At 32.7% G+C, this 12,958-nt stretch overlaps 1 protein-coding gene across 1 annotated transcript; it reads left to right on the top strand.

The window, feature by feature from the left end:
* The first annotated feature begins 10,415 nt into the window (after positions 1 to 10,415).
* LOC127874822 (uncharacterized) lies at positions 10,416 to 12,886 on the top strand. The gene is made up of 4 exons (XM_052419455.1): positions 10,416 to 10,731; positions 11,173 to 11,203; positions 11,556 to 12,029; positions 12,261 to 12,886. Exons 1-4 carry the CDS (start codon positions 10,639 to 10,641, stop codon positions 12,308 to 12,310), a joined length of 648 nt encoding a protein of 215 aa, XP_052275415.1. The 5' UTR covers positions 10,416 to 10,638; the 3' UTR covers positions 12,311 to 12,886.
* The last annotated feature ends 72 nt before the right edge of the window (positions 12,887 to 12,958 follow it).

Genomic DNA, 12,958 nt, shown 5'->3' on the forward strand with positions numbered 1-12,958 from the left:
CTAAATTATTTCTATACTTGCGAACGCAGACACAAAAACGTTAAGTTGAGCATGTCTTGTTATGTTGTTAGTTTTGTCCTGTGCTAATTTGGTCATTCGTTTATTGACTGAAATAATAAAATATATGATGTCAGCATTAATACTCTGATAATTATTTGGGAGATTCATTATTCGTATATTTCCATGTTAATATACCCAGTTGAAATGTCGTAACTAATTTCTGTTTAACAAAAGATCTTAAATTATTCTGATATTGAATGTTATCTTCAATTGACTTATTCGCAATCTTTCAAGCTACGGCATCGAAATGCATTCTTTAAAAGAAACAAAAAAAACCGCTTAGTTCTCCATTTTTTTAGATACAAAATGTTTGCTTAAGAAGTCATTTTTACTGGTGTTTGTCTATTAAGGCAAACGTAATAGCCGTTCTTTTTTGTTACAAATATGTATACTAGAACATAAATGATATTTTTTATAACACACACAAATAAGTAAACGAGTGCCAAAAGCAAATTGCAATCCCGTCAAACACACAGCTCTTTCCTAAAGTGAAACGGTCTTAATTAATTACTTGACCAATGCCTTGTCAAAAAAAACCTGACGCTATTAACAATACCTTGCTCTTTGGTCAAGCCATAGTATTTCATCAAGTCTACCCCAATGACAGATCATTGCTGCAAGAAACTAATGACCACCGAAAGTTAATTAAGTGACGCACTGTGAAAGACGTTTATTATAATTGTTAACGCAATCTCAAATCCAGGACCAGTTGCGTAAAAAGAGAAAAAACTAAAAGCCCGCAGAGACGAAAACGCACCAGTAGCAAGGATTAAATAAACACTATCTTCAATTGGAGGAAAATTACAAACTATCCGACCCACAAATAACATGACACTATTTCAAGACCGGTAGATCAGATGGTGTTAAATATATTTAATTGAAAACAATGTATATATATATATATATATATATATATATATATATATATATATATATATATATATATATATATATATATATATATATAGCTTTGGAAATTGTGTGCCTTATGAGTGGATGTCTTTTCGAAGATAAAATTTAGTACATATTTAGATAAGAGGCTTGCTTTTATCCGGCGAGCACTTCTTTGTCATCATATATTCAGTAAATGACAGCTATTTTTAAATTGTACTATGAGTTGAATTGTAAGTCTTCGCATCTTACACATAAAGATATTTAAATATTGGTAAAACCCTTCTGTCGCAATTCGTTATTGCATATGTGAGTCCTAAATGAGATAGTTTGAATCCATGATAACATTTTTCATTCACCAACTTGATAGTTTATGGTATAGTCATACACCAACTTGATATTGTATGGTATATATATTTCTCGTACATGAGAGACAATACACCACAACAGATGATAATACCATTCACCGTTAAGCTAGATTAGCTGTTAAAGCAATGTCGGAAATGCAACAAATTTGTTTCCATACATTTAAGTGAGCAATTGATTTGTTTTATCAGCATCAATTATTTTGATGGTGATTCAACTTTTTTTCAGGAAAAATAATATGCATACATTAATAAATCGCAAAATTAATCAGATTTATTGTACTTTTAAAGAGCAAATCAGCTAGATGTTGAACGAATACCGTGAATGCTGACGATGTACTTCCTTGGGTCAATGTCGATTCATACTTAAATTAATGCAGCTTTTAATCTTCATTATTTAAATACCTCGTCTTATGCTATTGAACAATGTGACCTTGCCTATACAATATAAATATATGCGGAAAGCTGTTCAATCAAAAAGAATATGTACTGCATAATGACATGCAAATATTCATTCAGTTAGGGTTATTCGATTGTCTATGTTGCGAATCAATTTCATATCGCCAAATAATTTACAGACCATCTGTTTTTATCCCATCATCAGACGTGCATTGTCGAAATAAACCACTGTGGAATAAATTTACCTCTATTTCAGCAGTGCTGAAATATAGCTGTCACGCGCGGCGAAGAATGTTCATATTACTCGGAATCAACTATAAAGTTATAATTTTTAGTAAAATCGAATAAGATTCAACAAAACAAACAATTTGATACCAAGATGTAATATATTATTAACACATAATGCAACTCAAAAAGCAAATAAACATTATTTACAAATATTAAGTGCGCGTACTCGTGACGTCATTATTAACACGTCATACGACACAATGCATGTTGTTTCACGCTAAAGATGCAGTTGTTTAGTGTCTTGTTTTCATACTTTTTCTTAAAAATCGGGGACGTAGAGGTATGATAAACAGAAAAACAGGTTAGTTGCTGATCTTTTTGTAATGTATTAGGCTCGACACGATTAAAATAACGAAACAATGTTTTCTTTAAATATCTCTGGGATTTTCCGTCTAGATTTTAGTTCGATTTTCCTATTCTATTTTTAAAGAAATAATTTACGACTTAGAAAATTGATGGAATAAATCGAATACTAGGTCGGTGCCGAATAAAGCAAAGTTTATCTTGCTCGGCACGAAAATCTGAATCACTCACCAAGGCTCGTGGTTCAGATTTTCTAAGCCTCGCAAAATAAACGTTGCTTTATTCGGCACCGACCTAGTATTCTCTATATTTTTCAAACGGACTTGAAATGCTTCGAACATATTTTTTATTTATACAAAATATTCTTCTTTTCATAAAGTAATTTTTGAAAATTCTCTTCACGTCTTAAAAAAAAATATATCAACAAAAACACGCTTGCCATTTACAATGTCATGAAATTTTTAAAATGCTAAATCGTGAAAAACAGGAAAATCGAATGGATCGCGTTGCATTTTATTTGTTAATGTGTCTCTTCAATACCACTCGCGTCAATGTAAGGCGATATGAAATAACTAGCCTATGCGGACAAGAATTGTTCTCCTTGTAATGCTATTTTGTTCCATATCTGCTATATGTAGCTATAATTAATAATTATTACTATATCTTTGTTCACTGTTCATCAAATGCGTGTCGTTGTCAATAAAAGTATCAAACTTAAAAGAACTGTGAATAGACATATGAAGTTATTATCGAATGTGTATTCACTAACACATTTTGAATGGCGTTTTTTATATATGTATTTAGGACCACGTTAATCATCTACTTACAATACATATGTAGGCTCTAGTAATGGGCATGAATTGTGACTAATACCTTCTTCTGAAATGGTATTACAACAGGTCATTTTTGTTTTGCTCTAACTAAAACTAAAATAATGCAATGTCAACCGAAGTTTGCTAAATTGCTTTATCAAGAGTTAATTCTTTAAACCGAATCCGTTACATTTAACATGTTTTCTCGTTATGATATGTTCTGTTTTAAGATTAAAATAAACGTTTGAGTGTTTCATATAATTAAATGTTTGTTTTTTTGCTTGCGATTTGATTTTTAGAAACGTTGTATATACTGGAATCAAACGCTTGCGTTAAAAGTAATACGAGGCATTATGCAAGACAGAGAAATCATGTTTGAGATCTTGTGAAAGTTACTTTCGTAGAGATAATGGATAATTTGTAAAAAAATAATGTGTGTAGGACGTCTTCCAAAGTTAATGATAAGGCGCCGATCAAATTAGGATTAATAATGGAAACTGCGGTGAACGAAAAATGTTGACTGTGTTTTCATACAACCGTTACATCAAAACGGTCATATATTCGTTGGTGTCGTTTTCTTCATATACTTCAAATTTTATTTAATCGTGTTTGTTTTATGTACTTTTAATGTTGAAATAAATCTCTTTCCCTCATTCATTTAACCATTATCATATTGTTTAACAGTCGTTATTTATTTCTCGTTCAAGCTTACTGGGGATACATTTAATTTTTACATATTTATTAACGTTAGGTTTCATTCCAATCGAATTAAAGTAGTATTCTGGACATTTGTATTAGAAATATATCGACTTAAGAGCATCACACAACAATCTTTCACGTGTTAGATTAGTGTTAGTCAATCATAAATGAACATGTTGTACATGTTACCGTTATCGCCATTCAATGCTATTCAATAATCTTCGTTTCCTTGAAAAGATAAATCAGCTATATTTAAGGGCGGTGACTGTTAGTGTCAAATGTATGCCAATGTACAACAGTATTTGTCCTCATCATCATTCTGTTGATTAATCTGGCTGTACCAACAAAGAGACTCTTTGCTCCACTCTTTACAAATTGTTAAAATTATGTGTCCTCATCGTCATTCCCTTGATCTGTCTGGCCGTTCCGACAATGATATTATTTGCCTGCTATGGGTAGCTGGGAGTAGCTGATCAATGAAGAGGAACGTCCACTCTTTCAAATTGACAATGCAGCTTTTCTTCTGACAGTCCCGACGGCGACCTCCTTCTTGCTAGCCCAGGAGCGCAGTCTTGCGCATAGTGCTTGGTGACGTATACAACCAATCCAGATTTCGCCGTTTGATGGTCGCCAGGAATGATTCTTGTGGGTCAACAAGTGGTTTTGAAATATTTCGGACATATTCGTTGATCTTGTGATCAATTTAGAAAATGCGAAGCAGTTTTTGGAGACACTTGTGTTCGAGGCCTCTATCCTGAGTTCTTTGTCAACATGAATTGTCGAGATCTAGGAGCTGTACACTACTACGGAGGACTTGTAGAGAATGTGTTTGGTGGGAAATCGGATGGCGCTGCGTGTCCACAACCCTGTCAGTCTGGCCATGTCTGCGGTCGCCATGGCTATTCTAATTCGAATCGCAGCGGTACCGGTAACTTCCTTTGATAGGGTTACTGAAGTAATTGAAACTAGTCACTTCTTTCAGCTTCTCGTCATTATTTGCTATGTCTTTACTGGTGTTGTTCGTGCTATTCATCATGGTCTTCGACCTCTCTGTGCTTACTGTCATCCCGAATGCTCTGTTCTTTCCTAAAGTTTGTTGGTAAGGTCCTACAGTTAATTGCTGGTGCCAAACATGAGATCAATAAAATAAATAAATCTAAAGTAAGAGATGGGTCTGCTACCGATGGAAAGGGAGATAAGGGTCTCTTGCATGTTCTTCTTCATGAAAAGATTAAACAGAGCAAGGGAGATCAGACATCCGTTGCGGATATTTCGAATAAATTATTTGACCATTAATGTCCATTTAAAGGTACTGAACCTAACATATGTCATCATGCCCCGCGAAACCGGGGGGGGGGGGGCGACACAGTTTCGGTGTGAAATTTTTTCTACATATTTTATTTTATACATGCGATATTGTAGAATCTCAATAAAATGTCTTAATCCCACGGTCGATATCATACAAAAATCAGTACATGCAGCTTCCGTAGTTTTAAAGAAAGCGTTTTATACAAAACCTCCAAAAGAAATATCGGCGTTTTTTTTAATAGCATTTTTTCGTATTTGTCACAAACATAATTTTTCGAACTTCTTTTTAACATCCGTGTGCATTTAAAGCAGTGGACTAAAAGCGTGCTCGTTTCAGTTTGACGATAAATCATTTAAGATCACAGTGAAGGGTGTGATGACACCTCAGAAGCTGTGATACGGAAATTACAAATCAATAGACAAGTTTAGCGAGAGATTGAGTTTAGAAGGTCATTAGTCAAGAAGCAATTTATAGAACACGTTCTTTTGTTACAGAAATATGGATGGACTGACGACTGCATGATCACATTTTTTTATTAAAATTATGCGGCACAAGTAGATTTGAGCGTCTATTTCATTCAGCTGCGATATCATCTTCCTTTGCTGTAAAGAATAACATCTACATGTGTCTTGAAAAATATGTGAATACGTTACTAAAATTTAAAAAGCTATTCTAAATCTTCCAGCGGACTTATATTTGCGAGGCTATTTTATTTAGTACCATGGCTTTGTAACATCCATCTGTTCTTAGTGCAATGAATGCTATGCACGATACTATAGCATATTAATAGCCGATTTTTCAATTTACAGTTTGTAGCGAAGTAAACCTTTTGTCAGAGACACGTCGAGTTGCTGTTTATTGTTACAAAAAGCACGTTAAATAGGCACGATAAGATCGGAAAATCTTAGTATGAAATGACGTGTTAATAAAATTTGACAGACGAGTTATTCACTTGTAAAGCCGTACTCGTTTCAATCCGTCCGTTGAACCCAAAATATTTTTTATTTTAAATGATAGGAATCAAAAGTTGCTTATTTCATAAGGTTCTTAATCCCAGAAACATGTAAATGCCAAACAATACGTCAGCAGAAAAAGAGCATTATTTGCTTTTGTTTATAAGTTTTGCTAAAATCTCTAGTAATGGGTAATTCAACGGACAATGCTGACACCAATATTAATTCGCCAAAACAGCAATGTGCTACGGTCGGATACACCAATTTAAATTGGAGTGGTACACACTGAATTGAACAAAACGTGTGTTCTCCATTTATTTTTGCTTTCCATACTATAATTATGTTATACTAACATTAGTTTTTTTATTGCAAAGTGTAAACATGACTCTTACTTGGTACCAAGAAATGACAGATCTAACTGTAAGGAGAAGATAAATAATTTATGGTGTAATACACATAATAGTCAACCAGATAATAAATATATATTGCGTTACAAATACACGATCCAGAACAAGTGTGTTACACCAGTTTTACATTAGACTTGGTAAGGATGTTAGGGTAACTGCGATTCTTTCATTCCGAAAGTGTATGCGAACGCACATATTGCTTTTCTTTCAAAACATAAAATATCATTTCATGCTATTAGCGCATTGGTTAAATGTACATAGCATACTGCTAGAAAGCAGTCTGGAATACTTACTTAAATGAATTATTTTTTTCAATATATTGCAACTTATTGTTACCTAAAACGTAACAAACAATACACGTCATGAAGATGAACATAGAGCGGCGTTACATGAAAAAACGTGAAATAATAAAAGAAACTTTTTAGCAAATTTTGTAAAATAATGTTATGAAGAATAAAAGTGCATTCAAAACTATATCGGGTATAAATCATCGAGCTCCTAAAATATGCTATTACAAATATCATATAGACGGATCGTGTTCAAGGAAATCCGATGTAATTGAAATATTCTGCAATTTACCTCATGTAATGATATACATGGCAAACATAATATCAAATACATTTTATACGCTGAGTTCACCTCTAAAATAAAAATATTACAAATGTATATTGGCTGATATTAAAATATAACTTTTTTTCTTACCGGTTAATTATAACTAAGTTTATTCTGTCGTAGTGTATTTATATAGTGTATTTTTATGAGCAGACCAGGTTTACAGTCCAAACTTAAGTGATTATAAGAACGCAATAATGTATCGATGAATCCACAACAATGCTTCATCTGTGCAATTTAAAAGTGTTTACTTCTGTCTTCTATATGCTTGAAAAAAAAAACTTTTCTTCTAAATAAACTTAAATTAACCTTTCAAATATACTTTTTCATATTTTAATAATTATAACAAGCGCCATAATATAAGTAACAGAGATTGACACTAACGGGAGTCCGGAAGTCCGAGACTCATGGAAATGCGACTCTGACCAATTGTTTTATGTCCGTCGGACTCTTTCAAAATCATATTTGAATTGTAAAAAAAATCATTGATTTATTTTTTTCTTTTCGCGAGATCAGAATGTCCGAACGTATGCGCTTCCGAAAAATATGCCACTCATCATTCTGCTTGCATACATCGATACCATCCGAAATTATTTATTTTGGTTCCCTGCCACAGTCCGTGTGTGTAGTAAATAGGGAACTCCGAATCAACCCAATCATGGCTATTTTTTTCGGATATTTTCGCCGAATAGTCAGTCTCGTTTCACTATTATAATCATCACAGTCAGTAATTGTTTAATCAATGCACTGAAGATGGGAACGGCTGAGTACTCCTTCACGATAAAATCATGGCCAGTTACTTATGAGACTGATGGCAACCGGATGTAATCCTCTGGGGAATTGTGATTTCCATGCATAATATTGTCACAACATTCGACGCGTAATGCGTTTACAAAAAGTATCATTGAAATCATTACATAGAACTGTAAATGTTTTGTTAAATTCTTGAACGAGCAAAAATACATGTGTAATCCGGAACCCACTTTCAATTGTTAAGCGGCGTTAATCAATAATAGCTTCATATCAACAGTGCCAATATATTTCTTCTTGATCCTTTGTCCTCATTAAATCGTGCGAAATTTAGTATGCGCCCGTATAACGTCACGTCATCCGCAAAGAAAGCGTGGCTGGATTGTTTTTTAATAAAAACTTTGTAGCGCAGAGAACATTGGAATCTTCTAATTTTCGTTAAAAGTTTTTTGCAGTTCAATTTAACAACTTTATATGGCGAATAAATTTAAAATTAACTTCAAACCAAACACCCTTTATTTGTATCGTTACTGTCATTAAGATAAGTAATAATTTAAACAGTTACTGTACTAAATATTGATAAAACAGCACATCCGGACAAAACTGGAATGAGTGAATTAGTGTTGCGCGGTGAAAAAGCATGCTTAGACTGCGATGTTTTGACAAAAATCATAAAAATGAGCGTATGCAATTCTTTGCCGATATGGTCAGTAATAACCAGTAGGACTTTTTTCTGAATCGTATTATTGTTTAAATTCATACGTTCTTAGAAATATTTAGGCGATAAAAAATATAGGGCTGTTACACCCTTACGATGTGATTCATTAAAGGGATCTTTTCACGCTTTGGTAAAGTGACAAAATTGAAAAAAGTTGTTTCGGATTCGCAAATTTTCGTTTTAGTTATGATATTTGTGAGGAAACAGTAATACTGAACATTTACCATGGTCTAATATAGCCATTATATGCATCTTTTGACGATTTTAAAACCTAAAAATTATAAAGCGTTGCAACGCGAAACGATTGAATAATTTGGAGAGTTCTGTTTTTGTCGTTCAATTTTGTGAAACTACGAAGATTGCTTATATAAGGTATAAAATACGTCAAAATGTACTTGGCGGAATAGCTCAGTAGGCTAAAGCGTTTTTACTTCAGGACTCTACAGGACTCCAGGGGTCACTGGTTCGAAACCTGGTCCGGGAAATGTTCTTTTCCTTTTTTTAATTTTATTCTTGATTTTTTACTGGAGCTTTTACGATCCAATGTTTACATTTATCGATATAAAGCATTTAATGAATAAGTTAAAAAATGCCAAAATCTGTGAAAAGGCCCCTTTAACTATTACACTCACAAAACAACATGCTCAGATAAGGGTGTTTAACCCTAATCGCGAGTTCAAAAACGTAAGCATATATATATACATATATATATATATATATACGCACATTATATATATTTATTTATAAAACTTACAATAATCAACTTAAATATTAGGGAAATGGGTTAAATAATAAATATTGAACTAAAGAAAATCGAGCTGAGACCAAACGTGAATTTCAAGAAAATTATTTCATGATTTAACATGTTTTATACCCGACAAAAATAAGGTATAAAACAGGTGTCTAATTTATTTGACTGCATACGGTCTGTTCGCACTCCTAAATGTCAAAAGTAGGGAGTCCAAAGGACTCCTTATTCAGAGTAGTTAGTGTCGAACTCTGTATAAGTAATGCGTCTCGAATGAGATACAACTTAACGTAGACTAGTGTTCTTTCAGTGACAGCTGTCGAAGTATTTGTTTGCCAAAAAGTGTCATAGATTATTTAATCATGAATAAAAACCTTATTGAAAGATGACACCAGACAATTGCTGATTTAATATGGTATTAAAACATCAATGATGGCTTCATATTTTTTGGTAAGCTGTAATGAATCATTAAGCATTTTTTTAACTGAATGAAACTTAAATTTAACAATTCAGATATATAATATTGCTTTGATGAGGAAATAGGCCAGCAATTTAACCTACGTTTGAATCAATGCTAGATTTCTGGTGTCCATACAAAGGGGGGGGGGAATTATCACTATTTAACAAATTCATTTTTTTATTATCTAAATGCTTTTTATAGTTTGGAAAAGTCAGTGTTACGCCTCAATTTGCCTAATTAAAAATGAAATCGATGTTAATGATAATGGTTAAAAAAAAGATGTGTTTGGCGACTTGTGGATAATACCGTTTTCTTCATGTTTACATTATGTTACTACATTGAGCAAATGTGTGTTATTATTAATATTAGAGTGCAACACAATATTCATTACACAATTCATAACCGCTATTGTTGTCACGTTCCAAATTAGAATAGAAGCATATACATGGTATATATCGTAAAAACAATACTAGAGACTTATTGTAAAAATGGTCGTACATATGACCCTATTAACCCTATATCTAACTTATTGATAGCATGTGTTTATGTTATAATTTACTGCACAGCTCTTAGTTTTTGAACCTCGAATCAATGTCAAGTTGTGCATTGTTTTATTTTCAGGTAACTGCGTGGACAGTATGACAAGTTAATAATAATAATTAGCAAGGAAAACTAGTAGACATTTAAAGTAAATATTCCAAAATAATTCAATTTTATCTTAAGACACAAATCAGGACATAAATAATTGTATATAAATGTTTAAGCAGTTTTCAAGTATTTAGTCGAAACTGTCCGAGTATTTTACGAAAAAAAATCAAAACATTGGGAAAATAATTAATAAAGGTATTTTTTGAAAGTTGCAAAATGATATTCTCGTTGGCTGCGATCATTGTATCTGCCTGGACGATATGTATTCAACAAGAATCCACAAACGCAGCAACAGTCAACAGGAACCAGGTAATGAACTTGTTGTAGAATTAGAATTTAAAACATAAGACACACACTTCATTCCTGTTAAAAGCTAGCTTTTTTGTATTGACTAGTTATATTGTTCATCTAATGCCATTTTGAAACATAAACACATCAGAAAGTATTATTATACTTTCGCATCTATTTCACTACCATCAGCGTAAGGACGAATGCTTGTTTTGGAACATGTTAACCAAATTTTGGGATACTCAACTTATGCCGAACGAGGACGCATTATGATCCTGTGTTTTGTTTTGTTCAAAGGATGACCGGGTTATAAACATATTCTGCCAAGTAGTTCGTTATTTACTTCAAACAAATACACTTAATAAGAATTTTATTTCTAAACAAATTGACATGTAAGCGTGTTAATAAGAAATAAAGCATTAACATAAAGCAATGACATAATGTTTTAAAATCTGTTTTCAGATGTTCTCCGCATCATCTTTAAGACAGAACGGTAAGTTAATATTATTATTGCACTTATTTGAATTGGGAAATGTAAGATACTAGCATGTTGAATTACGTTAATACTGAAATATAATTTGAATTTAACTTCTTGAGAATAAATCGTTATTAAATAATAAGCAAAATTTAAAATACATTAACTATTTTTCAACCTGGCAATTTCGCATTTGAGGTTTGAACATTATCCTTATCGCAATTTTTTAATATCCATTCTGCGTTTTTATAAACAATAATATGTAATTTATATCGAAGGAGTTAATTTGTAACAAAAGAGGATAGTAAAAAATGTTAAAATTTATAAAAAAAAAATAAGTTTTCAAAGAGGAATAACATTTGCTTTGTAGGTCCTGGTAAAAGGAACTTTGATACTCTCGAACTTGATAAGCTTTTAAATGATCCCATGTTCATGGAGTTTGAACATGACATCAACAAACAACAGGGCGAGCATACCAATCCAGATTTTCTAGATTCCAGCGCAATTGATGATATGTTTCAAGGCAATGATCTTGAATTCGATCCTCTCGCGGATGCGATGCCATTCGAAGGCTTAAATCACCACGAAAACGTCGCCTCACAGTCCTTTAATGGGATTTCCAACGGTCCTGAAAAGAACAACAATTTCTTCCGACAATCTGTTAAAGAGAAGGATCCCATGTCAAATGTTATCCCTGGTGCACATGGGCCGTTCGACCTACTGCCTCCGACATTCGGGAACCAAAATCACATGTATCCGTTTGCAAGCTTAAATTTTCCTGCTCATGCGCAAAACTACGCAAACGGCTTGATGGATGAGTTTATTCAATTCTTATCCCTGAAAGGTGTGTATAAATTAAGTCACAATGTAAGAATAATTAAATTTATGATGGAATGTGTACTATATACAGAACTAAAATCATGTAAGATAGATTTAAATTAAGGAAAGACAGTTATTGTACGTTTAATGTGTATAATAAGTACTTACTGATTTATATTAAAACAAAGTTTTTTCTTGTGTTTTGGTATTATGTTATCTCAATGCGATTGACCAAATGAAATATATTTTATTTCAGAGAGCGGGATGTTAGACAGATGCATTGGCTTAGTTAACCGGCTGAAGTGAATGATATGCGAATCGTTACTCTTTAAACACTCGCTTGAGTCATACACAAACTTCAGCACGCACATACAGCTAATATACGATAAAGGATAGGGCAAACATGAAATAAGTCTGAAAACTGACACACAGAATTTTATGTGGGGGTATTTAATGTTGCAAAAGCAATTATTTGTACATTAAATGTGTTCGTCCATAAAATTGCTTATCATATTTTAAATAAAGATGTTTAAGAAAAAAATAGGTCGAATATGTTTGTGGTGTCGAATGTCTTAAATCATTAACTGACATTTATAACAGTTTCTTTTCTTTCGCAAAATAGTGTATTGCAGAGCGAACAGTTGAGATTGAAATGACAAAGTCATATTCAATACAAATTACGCTTAATCAAATATGGCATACAATAAAACTCGAGAAACTCAATCAGGACGGAAATGTGTGTGCTTATCTTCTTCTTTAATACTACAACTTTTAAACAAGAAGACATATTACTTTCCCAAAGCGGTTGGTAACTTCGACATCATAATAATTTTAGGGGAAAAGCGACCTTAAGTGATGTGAATTTAGTACTTCAACAAAAGATTAAGGACGATAAGAATGTTTATGTAGATTAGGAACGTTGCGTCACAAAATATTTCTAATTAAATTTGTTAT

This window comes from Dreissena polymorpha, chromosome 3, assembly GCF_020536995.1.
Source record: "Dreissena polymorpha isolate Duluth1 chromosome 3, UMN_Dpol_1.0, whole genome shotgun sequence".
NCBI classification, from domain to species: domain Eukaryota; kingdom Metazoa; phylum Mollusca; class Bivalvia; order Myida; family Dreissenidae; genus Dreissena; species Dreissena polymorpha.